This window comes from Cinclus cinclus, chromosome 13 (genome assembly GCF_963662255.1).
Source record: "Cinclus cinclus chromosome 13, bCinCin1.1, whole genome shotgun sequence".
Classification (NCBI taxonomy): domain Eukaryota; kingdom Metazoa; phylum Chordata; class Aves; order Passeriformes; family Cinclidae; genus Cinclus; species Cinclus cinclus.
Window position 1 is genome coordinate 18,927,541 of NC_085058.1, and position 23,701 is coordinate 18,951,241.

Below are 23,701 nucleotides of genomic sequence, written 5' to 3' on the forward strand. Positions count from 1 at the left end.
GGTGGGAGCCACCATGGCAGACATTAAACACTAGATGGTGTTTCCAGGGCACAATTCCTGGGTGCTGCTGCTCAGAGGGTGCTGAGGGGTGCAAAGGCACCAGGACAGGGGAGACTTCAGTGCAATCTTTGCTGATATTTTCAAAGTTAGTGAGTCTTGGCTGCCCTAAATAGTGTCAGGTCTTATCTGTATGTCTTCAGAATTATATTCATAAATATCAAGTATTTTCAATGCTCTGAGGGCCAGAGTGTGGTGAGCAAATAGAAGGTGAAACCCCATGCCTTGAGGAGCCCTGGCTTGGGCTACACCTAAACTGTAGAGTTTGTGTGGGTGAACAGGGCTGTGCTCGTGCTCCAGCCCTCTCCAGAAGCAGATGTGGCAAGGGGGAGAAATGGAAAGCAAAGTGTTCCTACAGATAATGTATTATTTTTATGTACAAACAGCAGTGAACTGTCTTCTCCCTGTGGAAAGGAGACAGCAGAGGAGGCCTGTGACTTGAAAGCACATGTCATGGAACAGTCATTTGTCACTGTAGCTGCAATGTAGTTTATCACTGGCCCTTGCATGGTTTGTAGAGAAATCTCAAGACTGGGACATGCTCAGTCCTAAATACCATGTGTACTCCAGAAATGTGGTGTTTAGAGAAGCAGACACCTCCTCAGCTTTCCTGGCTGCTGCCTTCTAAAGGAACCAACCAAGCCATGTCTTAGTTCCCCAGACTAGTTTGCTTCTCCCTAGTTTGCTTCTCCTGAAGACACCTGGCCCCCTGTGGGTGGAATAATTCAGGTAAGACTCTGGTCAGCTTTTCCACATCATGACCTGACCAAAGCACCTTAATCTGATTACTGCAGTCCCTTCACCCAGGTGTCATCTCACACCCTTTTGCATGCTGTGGCAGCAGCTTTGAAGGAAGTTTTTCTGCCACTGCCATTGTATCCCTTCTGGAAGCCCCCATTATCAAGCTAAAAGGCAGTAAATATTGAGAAATTAGAGAGAAGAGGCAGTTTTAGAGGGCTAGAGATCTCCAGGGTTTCAGTCATGAAGAACCACAACTAGCTGAGTCACTAATTTGCCCCCTCCCACCCCCCCATGCACAGAACCACTGGAGAGAAGCTCCCCAGGCTCTCAGCTCCCTGGAGAGGGGCCTTGGTCAGTTTTTGGGGGACACAGTGACTGAAAAAGAACACCCCACTGTCTAACCCAGTTAGACCCCACAGAACACAGTTTGTGCTAATTCTGGGACGTGCAGCCTCCCTCTCCTTCTGCCCCCTGCCCAGGGGTGTTTTGGGGAGAAGTCTGAGGCATTGTCCTTGCACAGCCCCATGCTGACACTTGGAGGGAACCCACAGCAGGAGCCAAGAGCAGGCTGAGCCCTCCTTCCAGGGAAACACAGATGATGGTAGAAGCATTTGCTGTCAGCATTCAGTTTTCAGTTTTTCAGTTTTCCCTTTCCTTCAGTGGCTCAATCTGTCTGCAGTTTTGTATTCCTTTCACCTTCCCCAAAACCCAGCAAAGCCCAATTCTGCCCCTCTCTATCACTAGAGGGAGCATTTTGCACGATAATTCCCATTCCAGCCTCTGCTGGTTGTCCATCGCTTATGTCACATGGACACCTCATATTTTTCCAATCTAAAAAAGGGGAGGAAGACCAACAAACTGGCTTTGTGAGACACTGTTAATCCTGCTCGATGAAAAGGGGCATAAACCTTTTATATTAACGTGGAGCACATAAAACATTTAACACACTTAAGGCTGAAGTCTCTGCTGGTAAAACATGATTTCCATGGGATATAATTCATTAATATTGCTGTACTTCTGGCAGAAGATAATTCAGCTGACATTCTGCTTTATCTCAGTTTTTCATGGGGGGGACTTGCTGGATAAACCTGGTTGGAAACTCTACAGACAACACTGTTTTTTCAGTGGAAAATTGGATTTTCAGCCAAATGAAAATGATTGTTTGAGCCTCAGGAATATTAAGGGCAGATGGAAGAGCATAAACTTTACAAATCTGAATGGGAACTGCATTTTTTTTTTCTTTCATATTTCAGCTAAAAAGGAGATCTTATGCTTAACTTGGTATTTCCAGCTGAGTCCTATCTGTGTGGGGTTAACTATACGGTATCAATCAGCTTCACTTTTTTTTAAAATTCCTGTCTCTGCTGGGAGGGGAGAGAAAAAAGAGATGTGTAACTTGAATAAATCTTGGAAAGTGAATATAAATCCTGTCCATTTTAATAGAGATGTCATAAAAAAGCAATCAAAAAATTTCCTTGTGTGAAGGGGTTCATGTTTTGCACCTTGATTTTATGCATATACCACAGGTGTAAGCCCACTCTGGCACCAGCTTGTACAGACACATTTATCACACATATAAATATTCCATACGTGGCATCTTGTGTTGGTAAATCACACTGTTCTTTTCCATTTGGAAAGGTTTCCTCACTAAAAAGTAAGATGTCCTCTGGCATGGGCTGTTTCCAAGTGCATCTGTCAGCAAGTGGAGCAATAATCTCCCTGGAGTGAGTGGTGCTGCTCCGTGCAGAACTTGCTGGGGACAGGGAGGAAATGTTTGCATGCTGGGCAGCACGGACAGGATGTTCTGATGAATAAGATGTACTTTCTTCGTGTTTCTGTTATTTAATAGCCACGCTTAAAAAGCTCTTTCTGTGTGTTTGGTGCTCTCTAACTCCAGGCTATTCCTCTCCTAGGCTTTGGTGTCCCTGAAGCTGCTGGGAAATCAGTTAGTTACGTTGCCTTCGCAGGATAAGTGGAATTGCAAACAACTAAAGTCGCTGGATCTTTCAAAAAACCAGCTTGGGAAGTAAGTTTTTCTTTCAAGTTTTGGCTAAGAAAACAAAAGCTGGAGAAATAACAGCAAACCAAATCCCTTGTGTAACACAAAGGGTGTCAGGAGAGAATTAATCACCTGCATGGAAGGCATTGATACCCACATACCATGTCCCCAAGTATATTGTGTGTCTGTGACAGTGATGAATTATCCTTTGCTGATTCTTTGGGCATTTAGCACACTGTATCATTTATTAAGTGGATAGATTATTGATAACAGCAGTTTAATTTTTGAGCATGTAGGAATTTCTTCAGCACAGTGTGTGGTTCATCACTACAAATACAAGTTTGTGGGCAACATATCTTAACCATAAACCATCTGGCTGGACTGCAGTTATTAGTTAGTGTGGGAGTATTGTTTTGGAAAAAATGAAAAGTCTTTGTTTTTTAAATGGAAGTATAACCAGCTGCAAGTTCATAGAGAAGATTTCCAACCTAAAGGATTCAGTGATTCTATGATGTTAATAACATCGTCCAATAAAAAAGAGATGTTCTTCTGTTTAGAAATTCTAACAGGGATGATTACCATAGAGAATTAAAGGTCCTTTATCATCTCCAAAATTCACTGAATTGTATCATGATGATGTCTTCTCATTTGGGTGCCTGTCCAACACAGTTTTTGGAGTCCTTAGGAGTTTCTGTGTCACTTGCGAAAGACAAATTACCACTTTTTGAATGTCCCTGTGCATTTCCAGAGTCATGCTGGTGGGTCATCTTGTCCAGGATTCCCTGGGGAGGGCAGGCAGTGGCAGCAGGTCGGTTCTGGTGAAACTCCTTCAGTTTGCTGTTTGACAACAACTTAACCCTGACACCCATAGAGCTGGGGGTCAAGTGCTCCCGCCCTGGGAGCTGGGAGCACTGCCTTGAGGAGCTCTCTTGATTTGCCAGGAGAAAACCACTGGGCTGGACAAGTGTTGGTAGAGTCTGATTGCACAGTGGGTTTCAATCCCATTTCTCCAGAGCAGGTGGGATCCTGTGAGAACTGTGAGCAGGGTAGGCTCTTCCCTGTGTAGCACCTTTCCAAGATCTTTTCGCCACGTGTCCCTGTTTTGTTTGGCCCACAGGAGTGATGAGGGATTTAAAACGAAGAGGATCCCCTTTTTCACCACGAAGAACAGGGTGCGTGGTGGCCCCGAGGCAGGTAAGGCACACAGCGAGTGCTGGCAATGCCAGGTGAGCTGGGAGGCAGCAGGAGTCTGCAGTTTGGTTGGAAGGAAAGCAGAAATTCCTCTGCAATTTAAAGTGCAACTGCATTTCATTAAGAGAAAATATATTCAGATAAAATGTTTCTAAAGAAATTATGCAGCTGGTTGGTACCACCAATATAGAAAGATGGTGTGAAACCTGTTTCTTTTACTCTTTCATGAAGGTTATGCCTTTTAGCCAGAGTACTAAGTGGCATGTTGAAAGGAAATTAACCCATAATTATCCCTGTGGCTTTTAGGATTTTTTCTGTTGCTGACTTTGTAAATGGTACGTTTACCCCTGCCTGTGATCTGCACCCTCAGTGTGGGGCAGAACTGATGAAATGCACATGAAATCCCAGAGAGAACAAAGGGATAACTGAAGATACTGTGCTGCTTCCTGCTCTCTGTGGGGTTCATCAGCATCTCTTTTGTTTGTTGTTTTATTTTAAAGCACTTGGGGAGCTTTCTTATTCTGGCTGCCTGCAGAATGCCTGGCTCTAAACATTCCTTGCCAGTCAGAGTGGGATAGAGCTGGCGTGGGATAGAGCTGGCGTCGTCCTGACGCACATCCGAGCAGCCCTCGACTGCTCGTGGGAGGAAGAGACCCTCCTGCAGCAAACCCTTCCCTCAGTTCCTTCCCTCAGTTTTCAGTTCCCCTGAAAACTGTGCCTGAGGTGAAATTGGTAAATGTACCATGTCCAGCCATAGCTGTAGGTTAGGGCTGGACTTCCTCACTTCCAGGTGGCTGCTCTGAAAGGCAGGGGTTCTACCTGGACCTCCGGACAAGGCTGATCCTGCCTCGTTTTCCTGTCCATGGAGGTGGAGGCTGCTGTGCTGAGTAAGGTGTGTGTACCCCCCCGAGGGGAAAAGAGGTTGGTCTGTGCTGCTTCACAAGCAGGAAATGGAAATAGAAATGCTGTGACATTGTTAGAATATGGAACAACTGGAGGAGGAGCGTGAACCTTGTGAGTCTGTGGAGTCTGACATATCCTCAGAGCTTTGCTGTGAAGTGCTGCAGCAGCATTTCCCAAAGGGGAGAGAAGGGCAGGAGCAGCAGGCAAAGGCAGCTAAAACCAGCTCCAAAAGGGAATTGCTGTCCTAATGCAAATCTCTACATGCTGCAAACCCAGCATACACCCCTGAAGAAAGGAGAGGACGGGCTCTGCATCAGTAACATCTGAACAGCCATGGCACTTTACACCCTGGTGGAACCTGGAGCTGCCTCAGGTGGCCTCAGGTAGCAGGAGGGCACAGAGTGGCCCACCTGGCTGGTGCCACGGGTGAGCAGCCACAGAGACAGAGCAAAGCCAGCTCATCTTTTTCTCTCTGTTCCTCTGCCAAGTATAGCTTGGTGAGATGAGAGGATGTGGCCAGAAATTTAAACATCAAGGGAAAACAGAAGTTGGAGTACATCAGCTGCTCACAGAAGGTTCCTGGTGAGGTGGGGTGGACAGGTTTTCATATGATTTGCCAACAAAGCTGTTTACTTAAGTCTAGATTATTTAAAGAGAATAATTTATGGATGCTCACTACACTTGATTGATAAGTCTCACAATAACTTCTTGCACATGCATGTATGGTGTTGGTAACATTTATTCATCCAAAAATATATTTTCAAGATGGGATTTGTTTTAATTTTTCTGCAGTTCTTTAGAAGAAAATTTGAGCTGAAGCCAGAGAAATCATAAATAACTCATGAATAAATAATTACAGTTCATAAACACCTCGAGCTTGCTTCCAATATAGTACACTCCTTTCCACCTGGGACTCTTTGGTGAATTCAGAGTATTGCTGCTATTTTAGGAGTTTGTTCCTACGTGTCCAAGAGGAGCTAAATCTGTCTGTGCCTAGGTACCTACTGAAGAGCAACAATGCAAAGTTTAAGTCCAGTGATGAGCCAGAAAGGAAGTAAATTGCATCCATGAATAAGCTTGCTGTTCTCCTAAAATAATCCCGAAGATGATTTTTTAATTTGTAAACTCAAAGGCGGACTGTGACACTGCCCACACCAGACAGTCCTGTCATGTATATGAAACACCTCTGCAGACAGTGGGACTCTATCTTGCTCCTTTTCTGATCACAGATCAGGCTGGAAGTGCTGTTAATATTAGAACTGGGGAGTTTTCTCCTGAGAAAACCTCTTCCATTTTTTTCCCTCTTTTTGACTAAGTCTAATTACAGTTCCTCACGTCTTCTCTGTAAAGGAAGATCTTGATGGAAGTGGAACTGTCCCATCTCTTAGGAAGGGAGTGTCTTGCATCTCAGGGAGTTGTTTTGATTGACCATGGAGGCAGCAGATGGTGCTGGTTGTACTTTCCTAATCAGACTCTAAACCTGCCTGGTTTTCCTCCATTTCAGGATGCTCTTTGGTGGATAAATGTGACACCCTCAATACAGCAACACAATCCATAGCAGCTTTTTGTGCTGCTATCCCAGGAGCCATTTCTGGAGTGAAATGATGCTCTTTGGAACTTGCACAGCTTCCCTTTGTTTTAACCTCTCTAGCAGCTGCAACTCAGCCATGCAGTCGATGCTCTTACTGCTTGGGTTGCTCCCAAAATAGGCAAGATGCTCCTCCAGCATGGAGGAAGTTCCCTGAGTCCTTCTGTCTAAAACAGAACAGAAGAGTGAACACCAGCATATTTTAGAGACGGCATGGGTCAGCCATCTGCAGTTTGGGTTTTCTTCTCTGTTGTTATTGACTTTGATCCACCATAAATTACTGTGGTATGCAACGTGGGGGCCTGAACATAAATTCTGACTGGCTTCTGGCTTTTCTCAGGTAATATGGAAAAAACACGTTGAGAACTAGCTGTACCTTGGGTGTGCCTTTTCAGTGCCCTGTTAAGAACCAGTTGTGCCTGTGGGATGCTCTCTCAGTGCCAGCTGTTAGGCTGCAATAGAGGCAGTTCACAAGATATTACCATGTATTCAACAGCAGGAGATAAGGTGCCACTCATCCCCTGAGCTGTATTGGCAGGCTTGGAGTTCCTCCCTCAGCACCCCTTAAGTCCTGGACGCTGTCACCTTCCAACACTGTGACTTTAGGGCATTAGGATGTGAACATTGATGTTTGACTGTCACTGAAGGCCATTTGCTTTTCTGTTCTTGCTTGGTGGTGGCCCCAGCCAGTGGACATGACCTCATGTCCTGCCTGCAAAGTTCAGGTGAAGCTCTTGGTTCAGAGCCTAAATGCCTGTATTATTTTTTCTTTTTTTAAAGGTGCAATTTGTTTCCTGTCTCATTCCAGGTCCTTTTTTGGAGTTTCCAGCATTTCTGAGTGATTCTCTGGAGGTTCTTTATCTGAACGACAATCAGCTGGACTCTGTCCCACAGTCCGTTTGCCTCCTGAAAGGTTTAACAGAACTTTATTTAGGAAAGTAAGTCCATGTCCTGGAAAAGCTTTGTGGTGTTATTTCTATGTTGTTTTAGTGACCAGTCTTCTGTGGAGCCCCACCCCAGGTATCCAGTGCTTTTGAAGTCAGAAAGCTGGAAATAGTCAGCCCCTTGTTAGAACTGTGCCCATGTTTTGCTTTAGATAAGGAGGAGGCTGGTCTTTTGAATTAGGGAAGATGATCTAATGCTTTGAACACAGGCTTGGGAATCTAAAGTGCCTCTAGTTCATTCTGGCTTTTTGCTGTCAGTTTCTGTAGTGTTACATTCAATAACTCATCATTTTTGCCTTTATTTCCTCAACTATCCAGCAAAGATGATTACATTTGTCTGCCTCAGAGGATAAATGGAGGTTATAGATCACTTTTAGGATGGAAATTGCTATTAAAGTGCTGAATAGTCTTATTAAAATGTTAATGGAAGATTTCTGCAAGGATAGAATAGCGTAATCTGAGAGTCCATGAGAGCAGCTACTTGCACACAAAGCCTGGTTGTTGGTAGATTTATTTGTTTTTGTACAGTAACCCTGGTATCCGAGAGCTTCCTCCAGAACTTGGACAGCTGGCTAATCTCTGGCAGCTGGATATCGAGGAACTAAATATCAGTAACGTTCCTGCAGAGATCAGAAAAGAGGGTAAGGCTGATGCTGTGTATTCTTTATTAAATTGACTGAACATGCAATAAAAATCTCTTCCTTTTAATGGTCAAGAGCAGGAGCAGACAGTGAATGCCTGAGCCCTCGTTGGGGTTAACTGGAATTGCACAGGGAAACCTCCCACTTGTATTTACAAATTTGATAATCAGTGCTAAGCTCTGGCTGTAATGATCAATTTAAGACAGATCGCAGTTTAAAATGATGACTTATAAATGCAGTGTTTCATTTGCAGTATTCATAAATTCCGTGGCTTGCTTCCTGAATGTGGATATTTTAGGATATTTAGATGGTCTCTCTAAAGACTGAAGTGTTTAGGATCAGCAGTCACAGTCCCATTGAAGTGAGCTGCTTTATTGTGAACTGGTTTTTGGATCCATTACAATTCTGTCTTTTTTTTTTTTTAGTGCATTTTAATCAGAAAATCCTGTGGGAACAAAGTTATTAGGAATTATTCCTGCTCCAGCAGTATAATGCTGAAGCCTCAATTTAACTGAAACATAAAAGTAGAGGGAAAACCTGAGTATTTTCCAATACTAAATTAGTATTTTATATTTCCTTTCAGCTTCTGAAGCATAAGAGCCCCAGCATTTGTTTCTCCTTACAGTGCTCCATTGTGGAGCCTCCGAGCAGTGACCTCTTCCCAGGGTCTCTGTCTCAGGTTTGTCCATTGGAGGTTTCTTTGTTTATTCTCAGGGGAAGCAGGAGTTCAGCTGGTGTGGCTGCAGCAGTGGGATGTGTGCTGTCCCTGGGAGGGTTGGTGGCTGCAGTGCCAAACCCATTCTCTCCTGCACAGGTCCCAAGACAGTGCTGGCATATTTGCGAGCGCAGTTGCGGCGTGCGGAGAAGTGCAAGCTGATGAAGATGATTGTCATCGGCCCTCCCCGGCAGGGCAAGTCCACGCTGGTGGAGATCCTGCAGACAGGGAAAGTGCCCCAGGTGATGCACAGCGATGCCACCATCCGGACAACCAAGTGGGAGCTCCCCAAGCCCGTGGGGCACAAGGCAAAGGTGAAATGTGGTCAGAGATCTGTAGGGCCTGGTGGGATGGGGGAGCCCTGCAAGGTCTATTTGGGCTGGCATTGTCCTTTTGCAAAGAGCAGATTCCATTTCCTCACAAGTGATGTGGTTTTAGACCCACTGCAGTTCTGTTTCATTTCCAGTTGGTACTAGAAGGCAGTTCTGTTCTCCTGACTGTGTTCTAAAGAGAGCTGTGTGTTGGCTAGGCAGAAATTCTGGCTCTCCCGCCTTGAGTGGACACTAATTTTGTTTTAAATCAGCTTCTCTGCAGCAGATTGTCCTTTCATCTGGGACATCAGTACCAAAAGCTGGAGTTCCTTGATACCAGAACTGTCCTAGGTGGAGAATGTGGGTGGAAGGTGTGATCCAGGGATGTCTAAAGCGTATCTTAAACATCCAGATCTCAGATGGCTGATTCGTGGAGTGCGGCATATTGAACTTGTTTGGAGAGTGCTGCTTTAATCCAAGCATTTGTAGGTGGCCCTGTCCACTGCCTGCAGAGTAGCCCAGGGGTTAGATAATGCAGAATTGGTCCTGAGGTCTTGTCAGAGCTGAGGGGGTGAAAACACACCACTCCCCCTTCCCAGATGAGAGCCATGACCACCAGACTGTTTTGGAAAGGGGGAAGGAGCCTGCTGAGTTCAGCTGTTCCACAGCAAAGAGTGCCAGGCTAGAGACAGAAAGAATAGAGCAACACAGGCTGACTCCTTGAACGTTAGACTTTGATGGGAGAAGGGATTTGTGCATTTTGTGTTGAAGAGCAATTGAATAAAATAAAAGTGTAGACAGCACCAGAGACCTGGAGTGGGATCAAGACACTGAACAGGCTTTTATCCCTATCTCTGAGTCTGTCTGTCCACACACACACTCACAGCTGAAGGTCTTCTGGATGAACAAAGCAGTCCTTGTACTGGTTAGGGCTTGGTTTCAACAATATGGAACTTCTTCCAGCTGTTTTTGGGAGTCTTCACACAGATTGCACAGAATTAGAGCTCTGCTGAGGTACTGAGCTCTTGGCTGAACTCTGATAGGGTAACTTCCACGTGGGATCAGTCAGCACCTGGCCCCAGCCCCCTAAACAGAGCCCACTGAGTGTTATGTGATGCTCTGAGGATAGTGGCTGGAGGAAGGTTTGGTTTAGTGTTCAGTCTCTGGGCTTTTGACTCCCCAGAGCCAAAATGATTTAGGGATAGAGCTTCCCAAGTATACAGGTGCTTCCTGGGAGCCTGAATGCCATTGAAGCAGAGAGCCAGGCTCCTTCTTAGCGCTGTCATGGGGCTGCACAGAGGAATGGATGCAGGGATACTGGGAAGAGAGCCAGAGCTGGAGAGGCCTCCATTTAAGCATTCCCCCAGAAATCGGTGAGTCTGATTCACAGCAACTGTGATTCTCTGGCATGGCACAGACGTCAGAAGCCTGGGAGCAATGTGTAGGAGGTGTTTATGGAAGGCCTGAGAAGCTTCCCATCTCCTGAGCATCTCCCTTCTGCTTGGCTCAGCTCAGTCTGAGCTCAGTGGAAGTGATTTCAGCAGGGGTTTCCTGCTCCCCACAGCAGTGGCAGATAAGCAGCTTCAGTGGTCTTGTCGAGCATGGCACAGGCAAGGAGGAAACAGTTTCTATTACAGATGCAGTGAAATGCAGGGCTCAGAATGAGACCCTTGTTTGTACTGGAGAATCCACAGCGTTAACTGGAGTTTTACCAGCATCAAGGGCACCTCTATGGTTTTAGCAGCAAGTAATTAGTCTTGATTTCCTGTGGGGAAGTGGTAGCCATGCTTAACAATTGCTTGTTGATTTATCTTTCCTGGAGGCACAATTAGGACATTGAACCCCTTCTTGTGTCATACATTATGCAGGCGTAGGTTTATACTTCAGCTATTATCTCCCAGTGATTTACTGCCACGGTTTGATTTGAACACTTCTCTTTGTCTAAGTAGGTTGATTCAGTGGAGTTCAATGTCTGGGATATCGGAGGCCCAGCGAGCATGTCTACAGTCAATCAGTGTTTCTTCACAGACAAAGCATTGTACATAGTGGTCTGGAACTTGGCACTGGGGGAAGAAGCTGTGGCAAACTTACAGTTCTGGTTGCTGAACATTGAGGTAAGAAGTCACTGGTGGGCTCTGGGATATCTATTTATCAAGTAGCAGCTCAGCACGCAGATATGTGATATTGCAGATTCTTTTTGCTGTGCTTTTAAAAGCTCCACAAGCTATGAATTTTGCACAGCATTTAGAATTCATTTTCCATTACACTGTAGGTGTATCGCTATATTTAATGGTTTAAATTTATCATTTGCTTTGTTCTCCCTCATACACAGCAGAGAACGAAACAAAAGCTGATTTATAAACCCTTGCTAAGTAAGGCTGAACATACTTATTTTGGAATTAGTGTTTGACCACACTGTGCTCCAAGGGGGGTTTGAAGCATTTTCTTTCTTGTGTGGGTTAGACACACATTAGTCTTGAGGTTATATTTTTAACACTTTAGATTCAGGTAAGCTGGAAAGTATTTCCAAAACAGCTCCCATTTAGACTCAGAACTGCAGTGAATTCACTGTTGTGGATTGATTTTTGTAACACTATGTTCATAATTGTTTGTAACTCTTTATTATTTGATAATTGTTTGAACATCAAATGCACCAAAATGGGGTGCCTCTCGAAAAACAAATATCTTGTAATTATCGAAATATTAATGGTCAGCAGCAATCAAAAACCTAACCTATGTAACAACACTGGAAGGAAAATTATTATGTTTCAAAAATGTATGATGTGTCCTTAATACATCCCAGCAAGCACACAGTAATATCAAGAAAAATCCAGAGAAGTGTGGTCATGATGATTAAAAAAGGAAAAAATGAAGAGGGCTGTATGTAGATGTGATGAGGAAAGGAGAAAACCACAAGAGAGTCTTTGTTCATGATCATTTACAATAGGACTGGGAGAGAACAAGTGAACTTGTAGCTTTGAAGCAAACAATGGGAAATATCTTAAACACACTGGATGGCTAACCTGTGGAATTAACTGGAAGTACAGTGTGCTGGAGGTATCACAAATTGGAACAACAAACTGGTGAATGAAAACTCCATCAAGTGCTGTTAATTCTGAGATACTCCCTCGTGCTAAGGAAGTGAGTGAGTTGCAGGCTGCTGGGTATTGGGAGAACGTGCTGGGGAACATCTCTCCATCCTACCTTGTTCTTGTGCTCTCCCACGAGCCTCCAGGCAACAGCATACTGGGCCATGGGCCCTTTAGTGTGGCTTGGTGCAGCCACCACTCCTGGGCTGGTTTAGTGTTATTCAGGGTTGGAAGATTTCAGTGGGCATCATAGGAGGGAAATGGATTGCCTGCAAAGAAGGAAACCTTTCTGCCTCTGAATATTCTTCTGTGATCAAAATAATTTGGATGGGCAAATGATCCCTGCTTAAGCCTGTGCAATCCCATTGTATTTGGCAGCACTTTCCCTGAGATCTGGATACATTCCAGGGTCGTAATACAGTCACGGAAGGGTTGGAAGAAACCACCAGATCACCTAATCCATTCCTTTGCTCTTTAAGTAGATTGAGACTTTTCTAGAAGTTTATTTCATCTCTCTATGTACCTCCAGTGAAAAAAATTGTGTGACTTTCCAGGTGTCCATTCCAGACTGTAACTAGCCTTTTTCAGGATGTCAGATATTCTGGCTGCAGGTTAAGTTAACTTTGTCTGGGCAGACATGGCTCCCTTCATTTCACTAACTCACAGCAACTCCCTTTATGTTAAACCCTGATGTAAAAACCCAAAGTGACAGTTTCCTGTTCTGCAGTAGCAGCAGATGATGATTAAGCCGTGCTCTGCAGAACTTCTGTAATACCCAGATCACTTATAGCTGTTGTCAAGCTGCCATGACAGGTTGCCTTTATTTTATAAATATATACATATTACATTTTATTAATATGTGTGACTCCCTCCTCTGTAATATCATTCTTTTCACCTGTCCTCACTGATGTAATCTGGGTGAGATCACTGTCAGTGATTTCCCTTGCAGGCCAAGGCTCCGAACTCAGTGGTGTTGGTGGTAGGAACACACCTTGATTTGATTGAAACGAAATTCCGTGTGGAGAGGATAGCAACCCTGAGGGCATATGTCCTAGCTTTGTGTCGGTCTCCCTCTGGATCCAGAGCCACTGGCTTCCCAGATATCACCTTCAAGCACCTGCAGTAAGTACTTGTGCCTTTGTGAAGTTCAGTCACTCACCCTTTATTTTATGACACTTTTAACAATTTTGAGATACTTGATCTCCTTGGCAACGGAACCGATTTAGAGAGTCGTCAGCATTGCATTTCATCTATTTTTGACTGAGATAATGTATTATAATGAGAGAGGTCAGTGTTGCTCAGGGGGCTGATGATGAGTCTGAGAGCTCGAAGCTCCAAAGTCATGACCTTGACCAGCCTGTTTACTGCTCCCCCTTCACTCACGTTTCTCACTGTTTAATGGTGACACATTAGTCACAAGGGGAGAAGGTGCAGATTGACTAATTAATGTTGTGAGAACGTGACTGTCACAGGGTGGGTGCCAGGGGCTTTGCTAAGGGGAGGCTGTGGGTGGTACCTGAGTGGGAACAGGGCTCACATGGCACCATTGGCTGGGCAAGGAGGGGTCAGTCCCCCGAGTCCAAACCTGTGCCATCCATCTCCAGGTGTCACAACAGAGGGCTGGGGCTGCCTGGGAGATGGGTGACACTCAGGCCGTGCAGTTTGACACTGCTCCAAGAGAATGCCCTTGGGAAGAGGAGGCTCCTCTGGCTGGGAATGAAGCGTGTCTGTGAGCCAGGGGCTGAATCTGGATGCATCAGGCTGGCACCAAACAATGTGAAAATGCCTCTGCCTAAGGCCAGAACAGGTGGCAGCTGGCAAGTGAGGAAGGGCACTGTGATGTCCCCAGCACTTCCCATCTGCTGCCTGGCAAAGGCATCAGTCAACCTCCCACACTGTTCTGCAGGCACTGCTCTGTCAGGCATCCCAGGCTGTGACAGGCATCCCAGCCAGCTCTTCCCCATTAGAAGGAGTACCAGGGACCCACTGTGAGGCTCAAAAGCTCACCATGAGAAGGATAAAACTTCGTGTTTGTGTCACCTCAAGTCTCTTTTCCCATCACAACACAATCTCAGTCATTCTTTTTCAAGGGGACTTTATTTCACCCTGACAGGCATCCTGAACATTTCTTTTTGCCTTCTTATCCCCTTGCATTTCTTCCCAGCCTGATTTCATACCTCCTTCTCCCTGTGCCTCTCCACACCCCACCATCCACCTGGAATATGCATGATATTAAGCTCTGGGGCTGGAGGAGTGTGAGGAGTGTGAAATACTTGTGTGGGTGACCCTGGGTGCTTCCATCAGTGGTCAGGGTCATCCAGCATCCCAGTGAGTTGAACATTTCCCAGTGCCACAGAGGGCTGAGGTTTAAGATAAAGAATATTTCATTAGAGAAGGATTTTCTGTCTGCCATGGGAACATGTGTAGGATCACCTAGAAAGACCTTTTGTTGCAGAAAATGGAATAGAACTGCTCTTATCCAGCCCACAAAAAGATTAAAACTAGTAGGAGTTGAAGAGAGCAGGTTTTTAGCTGTTAAAGAGATAATGAAGGCCAGCTTTTAGGATCCCAGATGGCAGGATCCAGCTGATCAAGGACCGGAATGAGGGTGGGAAAAGGTGTCTGGTAGTCATCATCCTGCCTCTTTGATCTGGAGCAGGGAGGACTGGACTTGTCTCCAGAGGCTGCTGGGGCACAGAGTTTTCCTCCTCCCCACAGCCGCTTCCAGGATGTGTGTGGCTCTGGAGAGACAGAGGGGGATGACTTTGGTCAGGCTGCCAGGGATGTCCCCAGACGTCACAGTGCACAGGGGGACAGCAGTGCAGTGAGTGGAGCAGGCAGAGCAGATGCTGGACTAATACAGATGTGACCTAATACATCTTTTCCAGGCAACTCCGTGTTTTCTCCAAACCATTCTAAAAATACTCACTGACAGCCTTCCTCCCATTCAGCTGACACAGAAATTTAAAGTCAGTGATAAGAGAAAGTGAGCTTGGAAAGGAAGCCAGTGTGTTGATAAGGTTTGATAACCTTCTCCCTTGCCTGACTTTCACAGTGAGCTCTCGTGTAAGACTCTGGAAGGCCTCGAGGGACTGCGGCAGCTGATTTTTCATGTCACTTGCAACATGAAGGATGTTGGCAGCTCAATTTGCTCCCAGAAGCTTGCAGGAAGATTGGTGAGAACTGGGCTGCCTTGGTGATCCTTATCAAAGCAGGGCTTTTGGGGGGCTTGGGAGTTGAACTTCAGGAGTTATTGATGGAGTAAGGAGTTGATGCAGGAGCCATGTGAATATTTAAGATGGCAGTCTGGTTTTGGGAAAAGACAGCAGTAAAAGATCCCTGTGAAAGGAAGATGGCAGCCAGTTCATCTCTTACTGGCTGATACTGACCCTGCTGGTTTTCTAACATGACTTGCAGATACCAAGGAGTTACCTCAGCCTTCAAGAAGCTGTCCTTGCAGAACAGCACAGAAGAAGTCAAAATGATGATGTGCAGTATTTAACAGACAGACAAATAGAGCTGATGATCGAGCAAACACCTGGAAATGACATCAAAGACTATGAAGACTTGCAAACTGGTAGGTCAGAGCAGACCAGTAATTTCTTAGAAATTAATATGTAGGTCCAATTGAAATATTCCACAAATAGTAAATACAAATTACACCACTGTAGAGGTCACTTTGGAAACTGGTAAGATATAAAATCAGTAGTGGGATCTTGGGGACAGGACTGGGAAGTTTCTAAGGTGGTCTGAGGTTACTGATTTCATTTTTGTATTTTTTTTTAGCAAGCTGTGTCTCATTTCTAGTCTGTAGAGTGAGGGTTGCCATAGTTTCAAGTCTGGCTTCTCTGTAGGGCCCCAGTCTTGTGATCTTTAGGGAGGCCTTGCTCTGCAGGAGGCAGGGAGAGCCCTTCCCTGTGAGGATGGCAGGAGGAGGGTGAAGGGGAGGTGTCATGGGGACAGAAATACTGGCTGTGAAGAAGTGAGATGTGGGTTTTACAAGTGGAGTGTCAGATAGCAGCACTCCTCAGATAGATGTTACCCTCTTGGCTTGGCTGCGTGCTGGCTGTATCTGGAATGCATAAAACTGCACAAACTGCCTCATAGTCTTAACTCTCCTGCACTGTGGTTTCCTAATGCTGGCTCATTGCTAATCCCCAATTCTTCATGTTTTTGCAGCTATTAATTTTCTCATAGAAACAGGGACACTACTGCACTTCCCAGACACAAGCCACGGCCTGAGGAACCTCTACTTCCTTGACCCTGTCTGGCTCTCAGAGTGCCTGCAGAGGATATTCAACATCAAGAGCTCCAGGTCTGTAGCTAAGAATGGAGTCATCAGAGCAGAGGACCTCAGGATGCTGCTGGTTGGGACAGGTTTTACCGAGCAGACTGAAGAGCAATACTTCCAGTTCTTGGCCAAGTTTGAGATCGCCCTGCCTGTGGCAAATAACAGGTATGTTTATAATTAGAGAGGTTTAATCAGGCTGGAGAAAAATGGCCTTTTAGTCAGTGGATATTAGCAGGCTTTGCCACTCTTAAGTGGTTGTCTTGACAAGGTTCTTGTGCTGAGAAAATATCCGAGAGCATTCAGCAGTGTCATGGAAAGCACCCATCCATTTGGGCTGTATTTCCTGAATTGAGCATCCTCTGGGCCAAACCAGCCCTCCTGAAAGCGTTCCCAGAGCAGTCTTTGTCCACTGGGTGCATTGAGGCTGGTGACAGGCCCAGCCACCAGCCCGGAGGGGCAGTGACACCGCCGGGGATGTGGCCACGAGCAGGTGGAAGCTGTAAGGGCTCAGCCGGCGCAGCTGCAGCTGGGAGAGGATGTGAGGCCACGGCTGCCAGGCCTGAAATATAGATGGGCTGGAGTCATCTGTTTCCAGTGAAAGATCCTCACTTCTGTGTGGCAGAAAACTTTGGGTAATCAATAGTGTCAACCCTGAAAGTAGCAGCATTTTATTCCTGGTGGAATCAGGAAAGCGTAGCTGCAGCAGCAACGTGATTTACTTGATTTTTTAACCTCAATAGGTGTTGATCAATAGTTTTCCTAGAAATGGTCTAAGAAACCTCATTCTCTTTAAATGTTAATGAGTCCTCCTCCCCTCTGCCCCCCAGTCCCTTTTCCTCTGGGCAGAGTTCCCTGTGATTTTTCTCTCTCCCATCTGCTTGGCGACAGCCTGTTGTTGGGCTAGCGGTGAGACCAGAGCTGTATTGCACTTTTGATGTGGCATTTGCATTTCACTTCCTTGCCCTTGCAGGACAGCGCGGCTGCATCGTCCTGAGCCTCTTGGGAGCTCTGAATGCCAGCACAAGTGCAGCATTCTCTGTGCTGTCATTATGCCTGTCACTTATCCAGTCCCGGATGCCAACAAATTTTCTCAGGCTTAACGCAGATAAAGCAGCAATGTTTCTCCTCAGTCCAAAATGCCTTTTGGACTCCTTGTCACTATCTGCCATTTTTCACCAGGGCAATTACATTGTCTGTGCCTCGGGAACAAGGAAACTGCTTTTTCATGGCCTGCCCGATGTTTTTCTGAGCGATCCAAACCACATTAGCAGAATATTCTTCCCACTGATGGTCTGTAGCTATAGCAGGTTGGATTAATTTAATGTACTAGCCAGACACAGAGCAGTTATTTGTTACTGTGCTGCTGCAGTTATTGTCTAGATTGCCAGATAGGGTTTCTGTGCAGTCAGTAGAGAAAGCAGCTGCCAGTTTCTGTTCTGAAAGGGTGGATGGGGGCATGTTTCACATATTTTCAAAATTTGCATTGGCTGTTTTTCAAGAGCATCGAATCACCATCTGTGTTATAATCCACTAGATAGTTGTGGCCCAGAAGGGCCTCACTGGCCCTTCTTACACTCCTAGACCTTTTCTTGGATGTGCTGGGGAAAATTTATTGGCTGTCTGATGATGCATCCACTACTTTTACACAGCAAGAAGTTTTAGTTTGTTGCACTCCACTTTTCTGCTTAAGGTACATACAACTTAGCTGTGTTCTGCTTCTTAAAATGCAGTTAAGAATGTGACCATTCTTACTGCAATTTAAAATTGAAACTTTTGCCAGTTTTACATTCCAAAGATGTGTCATGGAACAGATAATTTGATCATGTAATATGTCATCACGTGTGACATGTGGAGAGAGCTGTTGTCTAATGATGGCTGTTTTTTCTGAGCTGATAGTTCAGATTTTACAGAATGTTGCAGCTGCTAGAGAGAAAACATGAGAGGCTTTAAAGCAGTGGATTCTGACCCAGCATTAGTTCTGGTTGTGTCTGGTCCCTGCCAGTGTTATTTTGGTCAGGTCTCTTGGTCACGTGCCTTGTTGCTGTCATTGTGCCCATCAACAATGAGCCCCAGATGCCAACACATTTTCTCAGGCTCAACACTGATAAAACAGCAGTGTGTCTGCTTATAAGCAAGTAACATTTTAGATTGTACAGGCGTCCTGGGATGTGTTTGGTACAGAAGAATATCACTGACAAGAGATTTACTGGCAAGTATGGAAAGCCATAAGCTCATGGTTTTCAAAACAGTTGCAGTGTTCCAGGACATTTAACTACCCAAATATGAAAGATCAGACAAATGAATATTCTGGGCTTACTGGGAGATCTGAAAATAATTTGAAAACATTCTGGTCCCCTACAGCAGCCTAACTCCATTACTACTGACTGGTCAGGCACAGATAACATCAAGTCTCCTTCGCACTTGGGCAAAGTACCTAATAATCTAATTGCAGGGGAATCTGACCTAGACAGGTGATTTCTCTGCTGGCAACAGTCTGGCAAAGTGAACTCTTGCTTTAGGGGTTTGTGGCAGGGATCCATCAGCTGCAGGATGGAGCAACAGGAATCCCTGTCATGCTCACCCATGAGTTGTTCTCATTCTGGGGCTGGGTTGAGGCAGAGCAGCCCAGTCCCTGCAGCCTGGAACTCCTTTACCTCCCTTGTGGACTTATAGAACCTGCACTGCTGGAGGTTGATTTTGCAGTGAACCCCTGTTCCACAGCTGTAGTTCCCTGCTTACTACCAGGGAAGAGTAGTACCAAAAAAAATTGTCCTGACATCACAGCTGTTCTAATGACACTTATATTTTAGTGCATTTAATTTGTGAGTACACAAATGCTCATTACATCAATTTTAGCCCTTTCCAATAGCCCTGGCTGAATTATGTAATGTCTGTTTTGCCTCTGCTTGCTTCCATAGTGTAAATTAATTTCTCCATGTATTGCTGCAGCGCTTTAGTCTAAAAGCTTTTTTATATGCAGTAGGCTGTGCCATTAAAAATCTCTTTGGAGACTGAATCGGCCTATTATCTGGTAACAATGTACTCACTGTTAAAAGCTGTAGCTAAAGTCTGAGCTGTTGAACTTGATGCGTTTCAGCTACCTCCTCCCTCATCTGCTTCCTACCAAGCCGGCGTTAGATATCCACGGGCTCTGCCACCAGACTGCAAACACGGTCCAGAGGGTCTTCAAGATGAGTTTTGTCCCCGTTGGCTTTTGGCAAAGGTTCATAGCCCGGATGCTAATTAGCCTGGCAGAGATGGACCTCCAGGTGGGTTGCTGTGTCTGTCTGCAAACAAAAGCAGACAGCTAAAGTGGTGCAGTGTAAGTGGGATGTCTCTTCGCATCCCGCTCGCTTCTGTCACAGACTTCAGTAACATTATTTGAGTAAACAGAGGCAGATGAGGCTCTGCACTGAAAATCTTATTCTGTTTTTACAGTAGGTGTCATTGAGAACAGCAAATTGGCACTGGGGGAGAAAACCTGAATTCTCCACAGTCTCCTTATAACGTGATCCTCTGGAAGGTCTCAGTTCCTCCAGCATCTTCCAATTACAAGTAATTGGAGTTCTGCCTGCTTCTGTTGTCCGTGACCATTCCACCAGGCCAGACTCCCTCACAGCTTTGCCAGAGGAGATGTGGAGTAACTTCAGCAAAGCCAGATAACTGAATCTCTATGGGGTTTAAATGGGAAGAAAATTACAGGACTGTTGCCTTAATGAGGCACCCTGTTAGTGCAAGTGCTATGAGTGATATTAAAGTAGTGTTTGCAAGGTTCTGAGAGCCACGTGAATTTTGATATTGTTGCAGATGTGTTTGCGGCAGTTTCTATCTGAAACTGAAATAAATATCTGCAAAATATTCATAGTACTGCTCTGGTATTTTCCTAGCAGCTCTCCACTAAACTCTGGTCTGTCAGTGATGTACAGAACATGGAAAATACGATACCTGCTTTTGGAAGATTCTCTGTGTTCCAAGTTTCTCAAACCATGTAATAATTTTACCTCTTTTTACTGGCTGTCTTGGCAACTCCTTGCTTACATCCTCCTGGGCACTGCATAATCCCAGAGCACCTTTCCTAGGGGCTTCATCCAGGCCTCATGAAGGGAGTGGAAAGGATGCCAGGCGTCAGACCTGTCTGCAGGCAAATAAATGTTGGAGCAATGAGTACAGTGGAGTCCTGCAGATTAACTTCTTGGTTTTAAAACAGAAATACATTTTGCTCTAAGTGGTGGTTTGAAGTGTCTTGGAGAAGAGCCATCTTCCTCCCACTAAAACAGGTGGAAAAGTTAACTCTCTGCATTGAGGGCAGACTTCATCATTCACTAGAACATTTAGTACTTTAGGTTTATAAGACTTCTGTGAATGCAGAATAAATACAGCAAATGTCACAGTTATAGAATTAGCTTTGTGCTCTGATATGAAATTGTTCTTTTTTGAGTGGCACGAAAAAGATTTCCACTGTGGAAAAATCAATTTTACTATGTGTATTTCCATTCCATTGCAAAATTTTATATGAGCACAAGTCACTTTTACTGGAAAAGGTACAACAGCACCTGTGAAAGCCAAAAAAAATCACTTTCTTGCTTGATTAAAACATCCTTATGAGAAACTTCAGCAGTTTAACGATTTTCATGCCTTTCTGCTTGTTTCAGCTCTTTGAAAACAAGAAGAACACCAAGACAAGAAACAAAAAGGTGACCATCTACAGCTTCACAGGCACCCAAAGGAACCGCTGCAGCACATTCCGAGTCAAAAGGACTCACACTGTTTACTGGCAGGAAGGTCTGTTCGTTACCTTTGATGGAGGCTATCTTAGGTAATTTGTGTTCATAATGCAGCATGTGTGACAGGGGACTAATAGAGTGTATGAAACACATCAACTGAATGGAGATGAATGGGCCTGACCCAGGCTATGTGCTCACTCATCAGGAGAAGAGGAGGCTCTTCTAATGGACATAACTCATCTGGTAACAACTGCTGACGAAAATGATGAATAACGGATTATTTGGCAGGTCTGAATGTATCAACCTTATCTGTTATTGCAGCCACAAATTAAAAGAGGCTTGAGAACAGAAAGTGAAATTCAGAGCGTGGCCGTGGCAGCTTAAAATCGTGCATTTTCACATGCATAGATTTCCTTACCTCAGTGAGTTTTCCACTGAATCCTAAAACTTCACCACTGCATAATCCAAGTCAATGGAGGTGCTTCTGTGCAGCAGGGACTGTGGACAAGTGCCTCAGCCTGGCCAAGGCAGAATGTCTGCTGGCTGCAAGCCTGGGGGAAACCTCCTGTCCATGTTGTTTCACAAATGCAGACATTTAAGACTTTTGCTCCTTCAGTCCCTGGCAAGACAGGGAGGAACCAGTGGTGCTGTTGCATGGTTGGAGGCCAGAAGGAAACAGTGACCTTCCCAAGTTTCCAAGCTCAATCCACAGGCTGGAATCCTGAATTCTGGCCTATGGTAGTGGTCATGCTGTTACCTCCCCATGTATTTCAGGGAGTTAAACTTTCATGGGAATTGTGCTAAAATGATGTTCATAAACTTTTCCTAAGGGTTTCTGGAAATACCATTATTATTCCACTGGAATTTTATTATTGATTTTACAACTCCCAACCTTCCATCATTCTGTATAGGGCATTTCTGTCAAAACTCTCCATCATACTCAGCTTGCTCAGGCCACAGTTTTCCCTAGGCCTGACCTTCTATAGCGCTTACCCTTTGTGAGGAACTGGCATTTCTGTGCAAGAATTCTCTTCTGAAAGTAATTTTCAGAACAGACTGAGTTGAAAATCACCCTCGAAGCTAGATGGCTTTGTGTTTCGATGACTCATGAACTGTGTGTTATTATGTAACTCAGGTTTCTGCCAGAAAGAAAGTTTGTTGACACTGATACTTCAGAAAAGCTTCACGGGTCTGTCTTGGCTTTCTCACACAGCGTGGAGTCTTCTGATGTGAACTGGAAAAAGAAAAAAAGTGGTGGAATTAAAATAATTTCCCAGTCAGAAGTGAGAGACTTTTCAGCCATGGCATTCATCACGGATCATGTCAACTCTTTGATAGACCAGTGGTTCCCTGGTAAGAGAACAACTGTAATTTTCTGTGCAGCGTTACCTCTTTTCAACAGAGGGTTCTTTGACAGAGCTCTCCAGGTGCACAATATTGTGTGTTAATTGAAGACCCCTCAGGCTCTGACAGTCTCAAGCCTATAACACTTGATAAAAACTAATAAACCTGCAGACAGATCAAGATTAGTTGCCAACACCCTTTGGTCTAGACATAGTGTCTTTCAGTCTGTCTGTCACAGCAGCACAGGTGAAACATTACAGCTCAAAGAGGATCTGTAGAAGTTCAAGTGATTTGTCCAGTGCTCATAGCAGGGGCAGGATTTGGCCCAAACTGCTTGGTGCTGTCCCTCAAACTCATTTTGGCATCAGCTGGGATGAGGATTTGCCCATCATTTCTATGGGTTTCACTTTCTATGAGTTACAAAATTCTGATGTGAGAGACATGAGTGAATATGGTACCAAGGACTCCTTGCCAAGGTAACTTCCTTGACTCCTGCAGCTGCTTTTCCTGTGCTCAGCACAGATCCTGCTGTTACCCAGCAGGCTGTTTGCAACCCCAACACACTTCATTTGAAACCAAAACAAAATCTGAAATGCTCTTTGTCGTCTTACCCTGGTCTAAAAAGTAGTGCCAAAGTCTCTTAATTGGAGGCTCTGTGGAGGAAACAGTGGTGCACTCTCACATACTCATGTTCTACATGTTCTGAAGATAAAAGAACATTCTGTTTGCCTTTGGATTAAAATAATGCTAAAGTTAATCAGTGAAGCTTGAGAAGAGCCACGACTTCAAAGGCTACAGCCTGTGTTCACCCTGACTAATTGTGGGCATTTAACAGAGCCTGTCACCACAAAATCTCTCTGTAGTTATGGGATAGGTGTGAACTTCCCAAAGGCTTAGTCGTGGTAGAATCCACATTTTCCCTGGAGGGGCTGAACATGTTGCCCATGAGGGAGCTCATAGGACCTCTGTTCCCTGCCCGGGTGCTGCAGGTGAGTGCTGAGCCTGAGCTCAGTGTGCTGTGCCTGCTCCCAAGCCAATTCCCACTTCAAGCCATCTGGCAGTTTGCAGTCTGGGAAGAGACAGAGACACCCAGCAAGTAGAAGGGTCTCTCCAATGCTTTATTCACATACTTCTAATTTTTGCTGGTCCTGAGTACATTTGCC

General features: G+C 45.1%; 1 protein-coding gene across 1 annotated transcript in view; it reads left to right on the forward strand.

The window, feature by feature from the left end:
• LRRK1 (leucine rich repeat kinase 1) overlaps positions 1 to 23,701 on the forward strand; it is a 68,902-nt gene that overhangs the window by 28,317 nt on the left and 16,884 nt on the right. The window contains exons 10-22 of the mRNA XM_062501269.1: positions 2,712 to 2,824; positions 3,915 to 3,991; positions 7,288 to 7,417; positions 7,952 to 8,064; positions 8,879 to 9,093; positions 11,040 to 11,204; positions 13,129 to 13,301; positions 15,235 to 15,355; positions 15,597 to 15,756; positions 16,359 to 16,635; positions 19,568 to 19,739; positions 21,123 to 21,286; positions 22,408 to 22,547. Of these exons, the coding sequence (XP_062357253.1) occupies positions 2,712 to 2,824; positions 3,915 to 3,991; positions 7,288 to 7,417; positions 7,952 to 8,064; positions 8,879 to 9,093; positions 11,040 to 11,204; positions 13,129 to 13,301; positions 15,235 to 15,355; positions 15,597 to 15,756; positions 16,359 to 16,635; positions 19,568 to 19,739; positions 21,123 to 21,286; positions 22,408 to 22,547 (2,020 nt within the window). The remainder of the gene's footprint in view (positions 1 to 2,711; positions 2,825 to 3,914; positions 3,992 to 7,287; positions 7,418 to 7,951; positions 8,065 to 8,878; positions 9,094 to 11,039; positions 11,205 to 13,128; positions 13,302 to 15,234; positions 15,356 to 15,596; positions 15,757 to 16,358; positions 16,636 to 19,567; positions 19,740 to 21,122; positions 21,287 to 22,407; positions 22,548 to 23,701) is intronic.